Raw genomic sequence first — 19,768 nt, forward strand, 5'->3', positions numbered from 1 at the left:
ACAGACAGACAGACAGACAGACAAACAAACAGACAGACAGACAGACAGACAGACAGACAGACAGACAGACAGACAGACAGATAATGGAGTAATGATAATAATAGTAATAATAATAAGAGGATAGATAATAAAGGTGTGATAAAGGAGGAGACTGTAGTGATCAGAGTAACCATAGCAACGGAGGTCATGGTGTCAGCAGCAGCTCTCCACAAAATGAAACTTACCAGAACGCTGATTCTGTCCTGCACAGGAGAGTAGTCTGAGGGAAGAGAATCTAGAGAGAGGGGAGAGAGAGAGAGAGAGAGAGAGAGAGAGAGAGAGAGAGAGAGAGAGAGAGAGAGAGAGAGAGAGAGAGAGAGAGAGAGAGAGAGAGGAGGGAGAGAGAGAGAGAGAGAGAGAGAGAGAGAGAGAGAGAGAGAGAGAGAGAGAGAGAGAGAGAGAGAGAGAGAGAGAGAGAGGAGGGAGAGAGAGAGAGAGAGAGAGAGAGAGAGAGAGAGAGAGAGAGAGAGAGAGAGAGAGAGAGAGAGAGAGAGAGAGAGAGGGAGAGAGAGAGAGAGAGAGAGCCCACCTTCTTCAACATATATATCAACAAATTGACGAGGGCACTAGGAACAGTCTGCAGCACCCGGCCTCACCCTACTAGAATCTGAAGTCAAATGTCTACTGTTTGCTGATGATCTGGTGCTTCTGTCCCCAACCAAGGAGGGCCTACAGCAGCACCTAGATATTCTGCACAGATTCTGTCAGACCTGGGCCTTGACAGTAAATCTCAGTTAGACAGAAATAATGGTGGAGGTAGGTCCACTTGCTAGGACCACAAATTCTATTTAGACACCATTGCCCTAGAACACACAAAAACCTATACCTACCTCGGCCTAAACATCAGCACCACAGGTAACTTCCACAAAGCTGTGAACGATCTGAGAGACAAGGCAAAAAGGGCCTTCTACGCCATCAAAAGGAACAACAAATCCTGTCTAAATAAACTTAAATCAGTTGTAGAACCCATTGCCCTTTATGGTTGTGAGGTCTGGGGTCCGCTCACCAACCAAGAATTCACAAAATGGGACAAACAACACATTGAGACTCTTCATGCAGAATGTTGCAAACACATCCTCTGTGAACAACGTAAAACACCAAATAATGCATGCAAAGTAGAATTAGGACTGCACTAAGGTATGACGCAACTTATAAATGAGGAACCACTGTAGGCTTGCTATTGAGAATGGATGCCATAGCCAGACCTGGCTCTCAAGAGAAGACAGGCTATGTGCACACTGCCCACAAAATGAGGTGGAAACTGAACTGCACTTCCTAACCTCTTGCCAAATGTATGACCGTATTAGTGAAGTCTCCATCTCCTCTGTCATCTATAGTGTATCTCCCTCTCTCAATATGGTTCTTGCTGTCCTCAGTTTTAACCAGAATGTCACTGTTACTTAAACATCTACTGTTGCAGAAGTACTTGTAATTGGTCCCTGCCCATGTGAATGAGCAGACGAAAGCGACCTGTCCTCCAACAACTCCGGTCACGTTAGTGATGACTGAGTCCACAACACATAGAGCTGTCAAACAGAAACACACAGTCACTAAAGAGGAACTGGACCACATTGTCCTGAACACCATCATACTGGACCCATCAACAGAGAGGTAAGAGGACAACACACAGGCCATCATTACGAGGTAGCATAATATACTCATTATATCATCTGAACAGATCTATTGTGTAATGTAGACAGACAGAACTATAGAAACTGATACAGACAGACCTGAGAGGAGACAGAACTCACCTGAGAGGAGACAGAACTCACCTGAGAGGAGACAGAACTCACCTGAGAGGAGGCAGAACTCACCTGAGAGGAGACAGAACTCACCTGAGAGGAGACAGAACTCACCTGAGAGGAGACAGAACTCACCTGAGAGGAGACAGAACTCACCTGAGAGGAGACAGAACTCACCTGAGAGGAGACAGAACTCACCTGAGAGGAGACAGAACTCACCAGAGAGGAGACAGAACTCACCTGAGAGGAGACAGAACTCACCTGAGAGGAGACAGAACTCACCTGAGAGGAGACAGAATTCACCTGAGAGGAGACATAACTCACCAGAGAGGAGACAGAACTCACCTGTGAGGAGACAGAACTCACCTGAGAGGAGACAGAACTCACCAGAGAGGAGACAGAACTCACCTGAGAGGAGACAGAACTCACCAGAGAGGAGACAGAACTCACCTGAGAGGAGACATAACTCACCAGAGATGAGACAGAACTCACCTGTGAGGAGATAGAACTCACCTGAGAGGAGACAGAACTCACATGAGAGGAGACAGAACTCACCAGAGAGGAGACAGAACTCACCTGAGAGGAGACAGAACTCACCATAGAGGAGACAGAACTCACCCGTGAGGAGACAGAACTCACCTGAGAGGAGACAGAACTCACCTGAGAGGAGACAGAACTCACCAGAGAGGAGACAGAACTCACCTGAGAGGAGACAGAACTCACCAGAGAGGAGACAGAACTCACCAGAGAGGAGACAGAACTCACAAGAGAGGATACAGAACTCACCTGAGAGGAGACAGAACTCACCAGAGAGGAGACAGAACTCACCAGAGAGGAGACAGAACTCACAAGAGAGGATACAGAACTCACCTGAGAGGAGACAGCAGGAGACAACGAGGAGTATCTTCATTCTGGACAGTTACTCATCAGTAATTATACTGTTAAAGTTACTTTATTATCACAGTTACTACACTGTTCAAGTTACTTTACTATACTACCAGCTAGCACAGGTCCATCAGCTACTAGTTTTTTTCTTCAAATAGCTTTATTGGCAAGATGTGCATATTGTCAAAGCATACTTTGGAACTAGAATGATTTATTACGAATATTAACATAATTTAAAAAATAACCAAGATTGTCAATGCAACTTCAGCGGGTGGGGGATTGGGGGGTTGTATTAGAAATGAAAATCACTAACAAAATAAGCGCTCTGTTCAATATGTATCCCTGAAGTGTTACAGACTGCACGTTAGAAATTTAAAAGTCATTTCTGATTGAGCCGACATATGCAGCATTTACCATGAACGCAGTCTCCACTAACACAGGAACATTACCTTTGAATATTCATCAGGCTGTAAAGCTCAACTTCCTGGATACGGATTGAATAGAGCCCTAAGTAATAAACATACAATGGACAATAGAGTTAACAATAACTACAACAATGTCATAGACGACATGTTGGTCTGTCAGATACTGTCCCTACAGAATTCACAACAGTTTCAAAGGAATAGAGACATTTCATATGTAATTATGGCTACAGAATGGAATTATCTCTGTCTCTCTCTCTCTCTCTCTCTCTCTCTCTCTCTCTCTCTCTGCTGTGTGAAAATGGTTCAAACCGGCCGGAGGTTAGACTTCTGAACCACAAGAGAACTCAGCTAGCTGTGGTTGTGTACCAAAGAGCACCCTATTCCCTACATAGTGCACTACTATTGACCAGGCCCCAAAGGGCTATGAGTAAGATAGTGATCACGGTAACCATAGCAACGGAGGCTATGTTGTCAGCAGCAGCTCTCCACAAAACCTCAGGTAGTTGCATCACTTCCTCTAGGCCTCTGAGAGACTCACATCTACACCATCATCACCATGAGAGAGGAGAGGAGAGGAGAGGAGAGGAGAGGAGAGGAGAGGAGAGGAGAGGAGAGGAGAGGAGAGGAGAGGAGAGGAGAGGAGAGGAGAGGAGAGGAGAGAGAGAGACCATGAGCACAAAAAAGATTAGCTAAAAATAGAGGTCAGTGCATTAAGTTAACATATGTCCCTTTTGATTGGTCGCCAGTGTGTGTATGGCCCTTGTGATTGAATATAATGGCGCCTTCGGAAATGGGTGCCGTTTTACGGGCTCCTAACCAATTGTGCTATTGTGTGTGTTTTTTAGCGTTAATTGTAACTTATTTTGTACATAATGTTTCTGCCACCGTCTCTTATGACCGAAAAGAGCTTCTGGATATCAGGAAAGCGATTACTCACTTCGTACTGGACAAATATTTTTTCTTTAGCGAGTCGGACGCGAAGGATTTACTTCAGACACCCGACAAGGCCCAAATCCCCGTCATTCGCATGAAGAAGAAACTGAGATATCAGGGACTCAGGTCGGGGTGCCTTGTAAGGATTCGAAGGCGAGTAGGTAATCTGCCTCTACCATCAGTCCTATTAGCCAACGTACAATCATTGGATAATAAAATGGATATCCTACAAGCGGGACATTAAAAACTGTAACATCTTATGTTTCAACGAGTCGTGGCTGAACGACGACATGGATAACACAGCTGGCGGGGTTTTCGGAGCATCGGCAAGATAGAACAGCTGCCTCCGGTAAGACAAGGGGTGACAAGCTGTAGACCACACTATTTACCAAGAGAGTTTTCATCTATATTTTTTGTAACTGTCTATTTACCACCACAAACCGATGCTGAAGCTAAGACCGCACTCAACGAGCTGTATAAGGCCATACGCAAACAAGAAATGCTCATGCAGAGGCGGCGCTCCTAGTGGCCGGGGACTTTAATGTAGGGAAACTTAAATCCGATTAACCTAATTTCTACCAGCATGTTAAATGTGCAACCAGAGGAAAAAAATACCACCTTTACTCCACACACAGAGACGCATACAAAGCTCTCCCTCGCCCTCCATTTGGCAAATCTGACCATAGTTCTATCCTCCTGATTCCTGCTTACATGCAAAAACTAGGAATTACCAGTGACTCGCTCAATACAGAAGTGGTCAGATGACGCAGATGCTAAGCTACATGACTGTTATGCTAGCATAGACTGGAATATGTTCTGGGATTCTTCCGATGGCATTGAGGAGTACACCACATCAGTCACTGGCTTCATCAATAAGTGTATCGTTGTCGTCATCCCCACAGTGACCGTACGTACATACCCCAACCAGAAGCCATGGATTACAGGCAACATCCGCACTGAGCTAAAGGGTAGAGCTGCCGCTTTCAAGGAGCGGGACTCTAACCCAGACGCTTATAAGAAATCTCGCTATGCCCTCAGACTAACTATCAAACAGGCAAAGCGTCAATACAGGACTAAGATTGAATCGTACTACACCGGCTCTGACGCTCGTCGGATGTGGCAGGGCTTGCAAACTATTACGGACTACAAAGGGAAGCACAGCCGCGAGCTGCCCAGTGACACGAGCCTACCTGACGAGCTAAATTACTTCTATGCTTGCTTCGAGACAAGCAACACTGAAGCATGCATTAGAGCATCAGCTGTTTCAGACGACTGTGTGATCCCGCTCTCCGTAGCCGATGTGAGTAAGAGCTTTAAACAGGTCAACATTCACAAGGCCTCAGGGCCAGATTGATTACCAGGACGTGTACTGCGAGCATGCGCTGACCAACTGGCAAGTGTCTTCACTGACATTTTCAACCTGTCCCTGACTGAGTCTGTAATACCAACATGTTTCAAGCAGACCACCATAGTCCCTGTGCCCAAGAACACTAAGGTAACCTGCCTAAATGACTACCGACTGTAGCCGTCAGTAGCCATGAAGTGCTATGAAAGGCTGGTCATGGCTCACATCAACACCATTATCCCGGAAACCCTAGACCCACTCCAATTTGCATACCGCCCCAACAGATCCACAGATGATTTAATCTCTATTGCACTCCACACTGCCCTTTCCCACCTGGACAAAAGGAACACCTACGTGAGAATGCTATTCATTGACTACAGCTCAACGTTCAGCACCATAGTGCCCTCAAAGCTCATCACTAAGCTAAGGACCCTGGGACTAAACACCTCCCCTTTGCAAGTGGATCAGGGTGGTAAGGGTAGGTAACAACACATCTACCACGCTAATCCTCAACACGGGGGGCCCCTCAGGGGTTCGTGCTCAGTCCCCTCCTGTACTCCCTGTTCACCCATGATTGCATGGCCCCATTCTCATCGACTGGGCTGTAGTGGAGCAGGTTGAGAGCTTCAAGTTCCTTGGTGTCCACATCACCAACAAACTATCATGGTCCAAACACACCAAGACAGTCGTGAAGTGGGCACGACAAAGTCTATTCCCCCTCAGGAGACTGAAAAGATTTGGCATGGGTCCTCAGATCCTCAAAAAATTATACAGCTGCACCATCGAGAGCATCCTGACTGGTTGCATCACTGCCTGGTATGGCAACTGCTCGGCCTCTGACCTCAAGGCACTATAGAGGGTAGTGCATACGGCCCAGTACATCACTGGGGCCAAGCTTCCTGCCATCCAGGACCTCTATACCAGGCGGTGTCAGAGGAAGGCCCTAAAAATTGCCAAAGACTCCAGCCACCCTAGTCATGGAATGTTCTCTCTGCTACCGCACGGCAAGCGGTACCGGAGCGCCAAGTCTAGGTCCAAAAGGCTTCTTAACAGCTTCTACCCCCAAGCCATAAGACTCCTGAACAGCTAATCATGGCTACCCAGACTATTTGCACTGCCCCCCACCCCCACCCCCCCAACCCATCTTTTTACGCTGCTGCTACTCTGTTCATTATTTATGCATAGTCACTTTAACTCTACCCACATGTACATATTACCTCAATTACCTCGACTAACCTGTGCCCCCGCACATTGACTCTGTACCGGTACCCCCTGTATATAGCCTCGCTACTGTTATTTTATTTTACTTCTGCTCTTTTTTTATCAACACTTTTTTTGTTTGTTTTATTTTACTTTTTTATTAAAAAATAAATGCACTGTTGGTTAAGGGCTGTAAGTAAGCATTTCACTTCAATGTCTGCACCTGTTGTATTCGGCGCATGTGGCCAATATATTTTGATTTGATTTAATTTGATTTGATATTGGTGCTTTATTGATAAATACACATAGGCTCAATTCCCAGTCAAGTGGAGTAAAAAACACTGAATAATCAAAGCTTTCTAAAAGTGATAAACTGTCTCTTTTTGTTCAAGCCAGTGTTACATTCACAGTAGAAAAATGATTGAATGAATGAACGGAGGTACAGACGGAACGACCGACAAACAAACAAAAGAATGAACGAACAAGGAGATGATTGAACTAACGAACAAACAAATAAATCAATAAATGAATATACGAACAAATTAACAAATTAACGATGTAAAAAATATGAATAAAAATATGAATTAATGAATTAAAGAACAAACACATAAATGAATGATTGAATGAATATATAAACTAATTAACAAATGAAAGATCAAATAAACAAATTAATTAAAAACACAAATGAGTGAAAACATTAATAAATGAAAACATGAATTCATGCTTTGCCATACAGATCAGTGACAGTAGTAGACTATGTAGCAGAGTGTTTAATGGTGCAGTACATCTATGAGGTGTCTACATCTGTAGGGTGAGTGTCTGGGTGGTTACTAGCATCAGAGTCTGTACTGAAGGAGACAGTTATATAGTGGAGACAGGCTGGATCTCTGGGGAAGTTGACAGTAGCATAGTGGAGACAGGCTGGATCTCTGGGGAAGTTGACAGTAGCATAGTGGAGACAGGCTGGATCTCTGGGGAAGTTGACAGTAGCATAGTGGAGACAGGCTGGATCTCTGGGGAAGTTGACAGTAGCATAGTGGAGACAGGCTGGATCTCTGGGGAAGTTGACAGTAGCATAGTGGAGACAGGCTGGATCTCTGGGGAAGTTGACAGTAGCATAGTGGAGAAAGGCTGGATCTCTGGGGAAGTTGACAGTAGCAAAGTGGAGACCGGCTGGATCTCTGGGGAAGTTGACAGTAGCATAGTGGAGACAGGCTGGATCTCTGGGGAAGTTGACAGTAGCATAGTGGAGACAGGCTGGATCTCTGGGGAAGTTGACAGTAGCATAGTGGAGACAGGCTGGATCTCTGGGGAAGTTGACAGTAGCATAGTGGAGACAGGCTGGATCTCTGGGGAAGTTGACAGTAGCATAGTGGAGACAGGCTGGATCTCTGGGGAAGTTGACAGTAGCATAGTGGAGACAGGCTCGATCTCTGGGGAAGTTGACAGTAGCATAGGTCACACAGTCTGGAACCTCTGTAGACGGACCAACGTTGGAGTAGATGTCATCTGCACAAGGATTGGTTGCCGTGGCGTCGATGGTGGTGAAGTCACGGGCTGTATCTGGATTCTTATTGGTTGCTGTGGAATAGATGGTGGTGATATCACAGGCTGTATCTGGGTTCTGATTGGTTGCTGTGAAGTAGATGGGGTTAGCGATGGTTCCTGTGTCTTGATCCTGGTTGGAGTGTTTAGATGCTAAAGAGGAAAACAAACAGATTATTTATTTATAATTTATCTTTGATGATTTACGTTATTTTAATTAACTGTTTTCATTTATAAAATGTATATTAATTTTTTTACATATTTCTGTGTTTTTTAAATAACGATTGTGTGTGATAACTACCGTACCTGTTGGTCTCCTGTCTCTGTCTCTCCTCTGTCTAAAGAACATGAACAGCAGCAGACCCAGCAGTAGTAGAACAACACCCAGACCAACACCAGAGAACATCACATCACCTAGAACACCCAGACCAACACCAGAGAACATCAGATCACCTAGAACACCCAGACCAACACCAGAGGAAATCACATCACCTAGAACACCCAGACCAACACCAGAGAACATCACATCACCTAGAACACCCAGACCAACACCAGAGAACATCACATCACCTAGAACACCCAGACCAACATCAGAGAACATCACATCACCTAGAACACCCAGACCAACACCAGAGGAAATCACATCACCTAGAACACCCAGACCAACACCAGAGAACATCACATCACCTAGAACACCCAGACCAACATCAGAGAACATCACATCACCTAGAACACCCAGACCAACATCAGAGAACATCACATCACCTAGAACACCCAGACCAACACCAGAGAACATCACATCACCTAGAACACCCAGACCAACACCAGAGGAAATCACATCACCTAGAACACCCAGACCAACACCAGAGAACATCAGATCACCTAGAACACCCAGACCAACACCAGAGAACATCAGATCACCTAGAACACCCAGAGACAGTACACAGGCATAATGTTCCAGTGATGCTACATTTAGCTAGTCTCTACTGTACTGTACTTCTGTGTTTCTTCATTTCAGAGGGAGGGAAGAGGGAAGACAACATTAGACAGAGAAACAGGTGGGTGTTGAGGAGAGCAGAAATAAAGATTACATGTTAATGATGAGACATCAATAGGAAGAGCCAGATTATTCAATCTAATACCAAGTATCAGGCACAGTCGGTGTGTTTTTGTTGTGGTTCAATCTCATTCACTGTCTGGAGGTGAAAGTTGTAATGGCTAGTTTCCACCACAAATGTATCTTTACATTTATAGTTGTAGTTTATTAGGGTTTAATGCTAGGTAGTTGTATTCCATGTAACAGTTTGGTGCTTGGTAGTTGTAGTCCATTTTATAAATGGTACTTGGTAGTTGTAGTCCATTTTATAAATGGTACTTGGTAGATGTAATCCATGTTACATTATGGTACTTAGTAATGTATGTTGTTACCTTGTGTTCTAGCCATGTCTGTGGGTGGTCTTATTGTCATAAACACACAATGACTATAACTACTAGCCTCTAAATACAGCACCTCTCTGAGTACAGTTACAAGACTAAAGATAATGACTATAACTACTAGCCTCTAAATACAGCACCACTCTGAGTACAGTTACAATACTAAAGATAATGACTATAACTACTAGTCTCTAAATACAGCACCTCTCTGAGTAAAGTTACAATACTAAATATAATGACTATAACTACTAGACTCTAAATACAGCACCTCTCTGAGTACAGTTACAATACTAAAGATAATGAATATAACTACTAGTCTCTAAATACAGCACCTCTCTGAGTACAGTTACAATACTAAAGATAATGACTATAACTACTAGCCTGTAAATACAGCACCTCTCTGAGTACAGTTACAAGACTAAAGATAATGACTATAACTACTAGTCTCTAAATACAGCACCTCTCTGAGTACAGTTACAATACTAAGGATAATGACTATAACTACTAGCCTCTAAATACAGCACCTCTCTGAGTACCGTTACAAGACTAAAGATAATGACTATAACTACTAGCCTCTAAATACAGCACCTCTCTGAGTACAGTTACAATACTAAAGATAATGACTATAACTACTAGTCTCTAAATACAGCACCTCTCTGAGGACAGTTACAATACTAAAGATAATGACTATAACTACTAGACTCTAAATACAGCACCTCTCTGAGTACAGTTACAATAGTAAAGATAATGACTATAACTACTAGCCTCTAAATACAGCACCTCTCTGAGTACAGTTACAAGACTAAAGATAATGACTATAACTACTAGCCTCTAAATACAGCACCTCTCTGAGTACAGTTACAATAATAAAGATAATGACTATAACTACTAGTCTCTAAATACAGCACCTCTCTGAGTACAGTTACAATACTAAAGATAATGACTATAACTACTAGTCTCTAAATACAGCACCTCTCTGAGTACAGTTAGTATACTAAAGATAATGACTATAACTACTAGACTCTAAATACAGCACCTCTCTGAGTACAGTTACAATACTAAAGATAATGACTATAACTACTAGTCTCTAAATACAGCACCTCTCTGAGTACAGTTACAATACTAAAGATAATGACTATAACTACTAGCCTCTAAATACAGCACCTCTCTGAGTACAGTTACGAGACTAAAGATAATGACTATAACTACTAGCCTCTAAATACAGCACCTCTCTGAGTACAGTTACAATACTAAAGATAATGACTATAACTACTAGTCTCTAAATACAGCACCTCTCTGAGTACAGTTACAAGACTAAAGATAATGACTATAACTACTAGCCTCTAAATACAGCACCTCTTTGAGTACAGTTACAATACTAAAGATAATGACTATAACTACTAGTCTCTAAATACAGCACCTCTCTGAGTACAATTACAATACTAAAGTTAATGACTATAACTACTAGTCTCTAAATACAGCACCTCTCTGAGTACAGTTACTATACTAAAATAATGACTATAACTACTAGACTCTAAATACAGCACCTCTCTGAGTACAGTTAAAATACTAAATATAATGACTATAACTACCAGTCTCTAAATACAGCACCGCTCTGAGTACAGTTACAATACTAAAGATAATGACTATAACTACTAGACTCTAAATACAGCACCTCTCTGAGTACAGTTACAATACTAAAGATAATGACTATAACTACTAGTCTCTAAATACAGCACCTCTCTGAGTACAGTTACAATACTAAAGATAATGACTATAACTACTAGCCTCTAAATACAGCACCTCTCTGAGTACAGTTACAATACTAAAGATAATGACTATAACTACTAGTCTCTAAATACAGCACCTCTCTGAGTACAGTTACAAGACTAAAGATAATGACTATAACTACTAGTCTCTAAATACAGCACCTCTCTGAGTACAGTTACAATACTAAAGATAATGACTATAACTACTAGCCTCTAAATACAGCACCTCTCTGAGTACAGTTACAAGACTAAAGATAATGACTATAACTACTAGCCTCTAAATACAGCACCTCTCTGAGTACAGTTACAATACTAAAGATAATGACTATAACTACTAGTCTCTAAATACAGCACCGCTCTGAGTACAGTTACAATACTAAAGATAATGACCAAACTACTAGCCTCTAAATACAGCACCGCTATGAGTACATTTACAATACTAAAGATAATGACTATAACTACTAGTCTCTAAATACAGCACCGCTCTGAGTACACTTACAATACTAAAGATAATGACTATAACTACTAGTCTCTAAATACAGCACCTCTCTGAGGACAGTTACAATACTAAAGATAATGACTATAACTACTAGACTCTAAATACAGCACCTCTCTGAGTACAGTTACAATACTAAAGATAATGACTATAACTACTAGCCTCTAAATACAGCACCTCTCTGAGTACACTTACAAGACTAAAGATAATGACTATAACTACTAGCCTCTAAATACAGCACCTCTCTGAGTACAGTTACAATACTAAAGATAATGACTATAACTACTAGTCTCTAAATACAGCACCTCTCTGAGTATGTCATGAGCCCTCTCACTCCACCGGGTTACCACCTTAATTTGTTTCCACTCTGCTCACCTCTCTCTCTCTACTCAGCCTAACTAGCTCCACCTGTCCCTGCTCTGCTCGGCTCTAATTACTCTGCCAGCTGCGCTGCATTACCCACTAACCTCTCCCAGTATTTTAGGCCCTGTCTTTCAGCTCTCCGGTGTCAGATCGTCTGCAAAGCTCACACCCGGAACCTGTTTGCTCGCGCTTCTGGCTCACCCTGGTTTTGTGACCCCGGACCTGCCTGGTTTTTGGATACTCTTCTGCCTCAGGAGATCCAGACCTGCTTCTGCCATTATGACTCCTGACTACTCTTCAATCCCGGTAACTCTGACCAGCCTTCTGCCTTGCTACTACGTCTTTTGGATTTCCCTTGAACTGTACTGCTGCCTGGTTTCATTCCGCCCCGTTGTGTCTGTGTTTCCTCCCCCCCCCAGGACTTCTGGACCACCAACCACCGGCGTCATCGGACGCATCGCTGCCACTGGGGGAGGCACAGACCCAGCACATCGGACGGGATAACCCCTGGAGCCTTCACTCACTCCCTACATCCCTTTCCCCTTAAGTTTAAATAAACTTTCTGGTGTGACGCAATTGTGGTCCTCTTGTCGTCTGTCTGAACCGTGACAGTACGATCTGACCATCATGGACTCAGCGCACACTTCCCCCGACATGGAAACCGAAGAGCCTGAGCAACCCACCGCCATGCTACGCCTGGAACACACTGAGAGAGAGCTAGGCCGCATGAGCGGCGTCATCTCCTCTCTGCTTCAGGTCGGCCACCAACAGCATCAGCAGTTCCAGCAGCACCAGCAGCAGTCCCAGCAGCAGCAACAACAACTCGCCATGATCATTCAACTCCTCACCAACCTGACCCCAGCCAGTCTGCCCACCAGCCCTGCCCCCGAGTTACCTGCCCCGGTCATTGCAGCCGCTGCTCCGGAACCCAAGATTGGAAACCCCGAGCGGTTCAACGGCGATTCAACCCAGGTCCGGCCATTCCTGACTAGCTGCCGACTTCAGTTCTCCTTGCAGCCAAGGACCTTCGCCACGGAGGGGGCTAGAGTTGGGTATGCCATCACTCACCTGACGGGCCGAGCTCGACTCTGGGGAACAGCAGAGTTCGAACGTCAAACCCCCGCATGTGCAACCTTCGACCTGTTTGCTGAGGAGATGCTGAAGGTGTTTGACCTGGATTCACCAACCGCAGAGGCGTCTCGTGAACTGTTCAGTATTCGACAAGGCAGACGTACAGTCGCAGACCATTCCATCGACTTCCGAACCCTGGCTAGACGAAGTTCTTGGAACACACCATCGTTGGTGGACGCGTTCTTCCATGGTTTGGCTGACTATATCAAGGGACGAGTTGGTCTCCCATGAACTGCCTTCCACTCTTGATGAAGCCATCGCACTGACTGTCAGGATCGACAGAGGGATACAGACCCGTCGTCCGTGAGAGGGGGGCGCCAAGGTCCACCTACTACCGGCATTCGGAGAGATCCGACTGGGCTCCTGTCATCTACTGCCACTCACCCAGGTCAGCTTGATCAGTCTGAGCCTATGGAGATTGGGCGAGCCTCTCTCACTCCTGCAGAGCGCCAGCGACGCTCACCTCAAACCTCTGCCTCTATTGTGGAGGTGATGGACATCGTGTGTTAACCTGCCCTTTAAAGGGCCGAAGCTCACCGGGCATAGGGGAGTCCGGTTGAGTTCAATGACCATCCAGTCTTCCGACCGCAAACCCCTGCTGCAAGTTCACCTCCGCCTCTCTGACTCAACTCACACCCTGGCTGCTCTGGTGGATTCTGGCGCCGAAGCCAACATAATGGACATCAAGCTGGCACGCCAACTGGGACTGGAGAACCTCCGTTTGACACCTCCTATTCCTGCCCGGGCACTGGACGGACACTTACTCGGATCGGTCACTCATGTCACGGCCCCGGTCTCGATGGGTCTGTCCGGAAACCATCAAGAAACTATCCAGTTTCACCTGCTCCCCTCTCCAGGCCAACCCCTCATCCTGGGTTACCCATGGCTCCGCCGGCACAACCCTCAGCTCGACTGGGTGACCGGGGTGATCAGGGAGTGGGGAGAGGACTGCCACCGAACCTGCCTGCTTGCCGCCGCACTCCCCTCGGCCAGTACCTACTAACTCCGCTCCTGACCCCTCCAAGGACCCTGTGTCGATTCTGCCAAGTCCCTGCATCGTTGCAGCTCTGACCTGGGCTGTTGAGGAACAGGTGCTGGAGGCTCTCCGTAACCAGCCAGGTCCCAGCACTTGCCCAGCTGACCGCCTTTTTGTCCCCGAAGACCTGAGGTCCCAGGTCGTTCAGTGGGGACATGACTCCCGCCTAGCTTGTCACCCTGGCTCCACCCGCACTTACAACCTGCTCGCCCAGAGGTTCTGGTGGCCCTCTCTGAGGAAGGATGTACGGGAATTCGTCCAAGCCTGCCCCATCTGCAACCAACACAAGTCGTCCTGCCAGCCCCCAGCCGGATTGCTGCAGCCCCTGCCTGTGCCCAGGAGTCCGCTGGTCCCTGCTGCGCCTTGTCCTCCTCCTCCACGGCTCGTCGATGGTGGTCTGGTTTACACCGTCCGCCGCCTGCTTCGGTCCAGACGGAGGGGTAGGGGTCTCCAGTACCTCATTGACTGGGAAGGCTATGGACCTGAGGAAAGGACCTGGGTGCCAGCTAGTCGGATTGTGGATAGGACTCTCATCACCGCTTTCCACCAACGGCATCCTGATCAACCTGCAATCCGTAGGGGCCGCCTCAGAGGGGTCCCTAACCGTCCTGCCCGCTCGGCTTCCTGTCCTGTGCCTGATCCTGTCTCGGGACCTGTCCCATCTCCCGACCACGGCCCTCCGGCTTCCTCCGAGGATGAGGACGTTCACTCGGACCGTTCGGAGGAGTTCTAGCCCTCCTCCGGCTCCCCTCCTCCCGCCCGGCGTGGTGTTGCTCTTGGGACTTCTGGGGCCGTCCCTTGGGGGGGGGGTTCTGTCATGAGCCCTCTCACTCCACCGGGTTACCACCTTAATTTGTTTCCACTCTGCTCACCTCTCTCTCTCTACTCAGCCTAACTAGCTCCACCTGTCCCTGCTCTGCTCGGCTCTAATTACTCTGCCAGCTGCGCTGCATTACCCACTAACCTCTCCCAGTATTTTAGGCCCTGTCTTTCAGCTCTCCGGTGTCAGATCGTCTGCAAAGCTCACACCCGGAACCTGTTTGCTCGCGCTTCTGGCTCACCCTGGTTTTGTGACCCCGGACCTGCCTGGTTTTTGGATACTCTTCTGCCTCAGGAGATCCAGACCTGCTTCTGCCATTACGACTCCTGACTACTCTTCAATCCCGGTAACTCTGACCAGCCTTCTGCCTTGCTACTACGTCTTTTGGATTTCCCTTGAACTGTACTGCTGCCTGGTTTCATTCCGCCCCGTTGTGTCTGTGTTTCCTCCCCCCCCCAGGACTTCTGGACCACCAACCACCGGCGTCATCGGACGCATCGCTGCCACTGGGGGGAGGCACAGACCCAGCACATCGGACGGGATAACCCCTGGAGCCTTCACTCACTCCCTACATCCCTTTCCCCTTAAGTTTAAATAAACTTTCTGGTGTGACGCAATTGTGGTCCTCTTGTCGTCTGTCTGAACCGTGACAGAGTACAGTTACAATACTAAAGATAATGACTATAACTACTAGCCTCTAAATACAGCACCTCTCTGAGTACAGTTACGAGACTAAAGATAATGACTATAACTACTAGCCTCTAAATACAGCACCTCTCTGAGTACAGTTACAATACTAAAGATAATGACTATAACTACTAGTCTCTAAATACAGCACCTCTCTGAGTACAGTTACAAGACTAAAGATAATGACTATAACTACTAGCCTCTAAATACAGCACCTCTTTGAGTACAGTTACAATACTAAAGATAATGACTATAACTACTAGTCTCTAAATACAGCACCTCTCTGAGTACAATTACAATACTAAAGTTAATGACTATAACTACTAGTCTCTAAATACAGCACCTCTCTGAGTACAGTTACTATACTAAAATAATGACTATAACTACTAGACTCTAAATACAGCACCTCTCTGAGTACAGTTACAATACTAAATATAATGACTATAACTACCAGTCTCTAAATACAGCACCGCTCTGAGTAAAGTTACAATACTAAAGATAATGACTATAACTACTAGACTCTAAATACAGCACCTCTCTGAGTACAGTTACAATACTAAAGATAATGACTATAACTACTAGTCTCTAAATACAGCACCTCTCTGAGTACAGTTACAATACTAAAGATAATGACTATAACTACTAGCCTCTAAATACAGCACCTCTCTGAGTACAGTTACAATACTAAAGATAATGACTATAACTACTAGTCTCTAAATACAGCACCTCTCTGAGTACAGTTACAAGACTAAAGATAATGACTATAACTACTAGTCTCTAAATACAGCACCTCTCTGAGTACAGTTACAATACTAAAGATAATGACTATAACTACTAGCCTCTAAATACAGCACCTCTCTGAGTACAGTTACAAGACTAAAGATAATGACTATAACTACTAGCCTCTAAATACAGCACCTCTCTGAGTACAGTTACAATACTAAAGATAATGACTATAACTACTAGTCTCTAAATACAGCACCGCTCTGAGTACAGTTACAATACTAAAGATAATGACCAAACTACTAGCCTCTAAATACAGCACCGCTATGAGTACATTTACAATACTAAAGATAATGACTATAACTACTAGTCTCTAAATACAGCACCGCTCTGAGTACACTTACAATACTAAAGATAATGACTATAACTACTAGTCTCTAAATACAGCACCTCTCTGAGGACAGTTACAATACTAAAGATAATGACTATAACTACTAGACTCTAAATACAGCACCTCTCTGAGTACAGTTACAATACTAAAGATAATGACTATAACTACTAGCCTCTAAATACAGCACCTCTCTGAGTACAGTTACAAGACTAAAGATAATGACTATAACTACTAGCCTCTAAATACAGCACCTCTCTGAGTACAGTCACAATAATAAAGATAATGACTATGACTACTAGTCTCTAAATACAGCACCTCTCTGAGTACAGTTACAATACTAAAGATAATGACTATAACTACTAGTCTCTAAATACAGCACCTCTCTGAGTACAGTTAGTATACTAAAGATAATGACTATAACTACTAGACTCTAAATACAGCACCTCTCTGAGTACAGTTACAATACTGAAGATAATGACTATAACTAGTCTCTCAATACAGCACCTCTCTGAGTACAGTTACAAGACTAAAGATAATGACTATAACTAGTCTCTCAATACAGCACCTCTCTGAGTACAGTTACAAGACTAAAGATAATGACTATAACTAGTCTCTCAATACAGCACCTCTCTGAGTACAGTTACGTGTTGAACAGGTTATAGGGACTAAATAACATGGTTAATATTAGTGACTGGGGAGAGGGAGAAGTGAGGAGGAGATGTGAGGGGGGGGGGGAGCAAAAGGAAGACAGAAAGAGAGAGAGAAAGAAGCCAGAGGAGGGACAGAGAAGGAGAGAGAGAGAGAGAGAGACAGAGAGAGAGAGAGCTACAGAGAGAGAGAGCGAGCGAGCAAGAGCGAAAGCGAGAGAGAGAGAGAGAGAGATGTTGGCCTACAGGTAAGTGTGTAGGCTATAGAGAGCAGTTCTACTGAGGGTAATATACCTGCAGTGGAGTTTGAGGAGTCAGTTGCCATGGTGATGTTTGTTGATGGGTGTGTCGTGGAGAGGAGAGGTCTGGAGGTGACGGAGCCAGGGTTGGGAGGAGAAGGAGCTGTAGAGAGAGGAAAAGAGAGAGAGAGTCAAGGAGAGAGAGAGACATAGAGAGAGAGAGAGAGAGAGAGAGAGAGAGAGAGAGAGAGAGAGAGAGAGAGATATAATGCATCAACAAAAATATATAATGTGCAAAATGTAATCATCCACATAAACACACTAATAGAAACTCTTAGACACCAACCTCTCTCCACAGTTAACCTGACTTCAGTCTTGTGATGCCACCACCATGTGTTTATTTCACACCAGTAGGTCCCTGAGTCCTCTAGGGTCAGGTTAGTGATGGTCACAGTGAAGACTCTTCTCTCTGTGTCATCATACAGAGAGTATCTCCCTTTATGAGTCCACGTTGGGTGTTGATGCCTTTGGGTTTTGATGACATCAACCCGGTAGGCCCAGATCCCTTTTGAGAGGTACTTCTGGTATGTCTCAAACCCCCGTGCATAAGGACACTGAATGCTAGCATTTCCTCCTTCTGTCCCTCTCTTTGTGATCACTCCTGACACCACACAGCTCACAGCTATGACACAACCAAAGAAACAGATTCACATCATCTCTACAACATCAGCTGCCCATTGGCACCATATTTCACAGACAGTCAGGTAATGGAGATACTTGAGTGATATGTAGAGAATGTTTAATAATCTGTGGCTGAGTGATACAGTACATGTATGTGTTCAGGACTACAGCAATACAGTAAAACAGCGTTCAATGATATAGTATAGTACAGCATTGATCACTGTAGCATAAAATTATATATGCCAACAATTGAGTGTTCAGTGAGTAACACAGTTCAGTATGAGGTGTGTATTAATGTATTACATTCTAATAGTAACAGTTCAATATGAGGTGTGCATTAATGTATTGAGGTCTAATAGTAACAGTTCAATATGAGGTGTGCATTAATGTATTGAGGTCTGATAGTAACAGTTCAATATGAGGTGTGTATTAATGTATTGAGGTCTGATAGTAACAGTTCAATATGGGGTGTGTATTAATGTATTGAGGTCTGATAGTAACAGTTCAATATGAGGTGTGTATTAATGTATTGAGGTCTGATAGTAACAGTTCAATATGGTATAATAATAATAGTACTCACCACAGAGAAGTCTGATGCTGACAGACATGAGATTCCTCATTCTACTCTCTGGCTTCCCTCCTATGTTGTCAACTTTATACTGTTCTCCTCTCACTCCAGTCCTCTACCAGTCACTACCAGTCTAGTCCCAGATACTCAGACTCTCTACCAGTCACTACCAGTCTAGTCCCAGATACTCAGACTCTCTCCCAGTCACTACCAGTCTAGTGCCAGATACTCAGACTCTCTACCAGTCACTACCAGTCTAGTCCCAGACACTCAGACTCTCTACCAGTCACTACCAGTCTAGTGCCAGATACTCAGACTCTCTACCAGTCACTACCAGTCTAGTCCCAGACACTCAGACTCTCTACCAGTCACTACCAGTCTAGTCCCAGATACTAAGACTCTCTACCAGTCACTACCAGTCTAGTCCCAGATACTCAGACTCTCTCCCAGTCACTACCAGTCTAGTGCCAGATACTCAGACTCTCTACCAGTCACTACCAGTCTAGTCCCAGACACTCAGACTCTCTACCAGTCACTACCAGTCTAGTGCCAGATACTCAGACTCTCTACCAGTCACTACCAGTCTAGTCCCAGACACTCAGACTCTCTACCAGTCACTACCAGTCTAGTCCCAGATACTAAGACTCTCTACCAGTCACTACCAGTCTA

The 19,768-nt window shown here is 44.9% G+C and overlaps 1 protein-coding gene across 1 annotated transcript; it reads right to left on the reverse strand.

Moving 5' to 3' along the window:
- Positions 1-1,625: 1,625 nt before the first annotated feature.
- On the reverse strand, positions 1,626-19,277 carry LOC123484234 (CMRF35-like molecule 5). The gene is made up of 11 exons (XM_045214353.1): positions 19,112-19,277; positions 18,197-18,532; positions 17,906-18,013; positions 8,421-8,528; positions 8,034-8,267; positions 2,610-2,651; positions 2,400-2,420; positions 2,274-2,294; positions 2,064-2,084; positions 1,770-1,790; positions 1,626-1,630 (listed from the first exon to the last, which is right to left on the reverse strand). The coding sequence occupies exons 1-11, from the start codon at positions 19,149-19,151 to the stop codon at positions 1,626-1,628; spliced, it is 957 nt and encodes a 318-aa protein (XP_045070288.1). The 5' UTR covers positions 19,152-19,277.
- Between the last annotated feature and the right edge of the window lie 491 nt (positions 19,278-19,768).

This window comes from Coregonus clupeaformis, unplaced genomic scaffold, assembly GCF_020615455.1.
Source record: "Coregonus clupeaformis isolate EN_2021a unplaced genomic scaffold, ASM2061545v1 scaf0241, whole genome shotgun sequence".
Taxonomy (NCBI): Eukaryota; Metazoa; Chordata; class Actinopteri; order Salmoniformes; family Salmonidae; genus Coregonus; species Coregonus clupeaformis.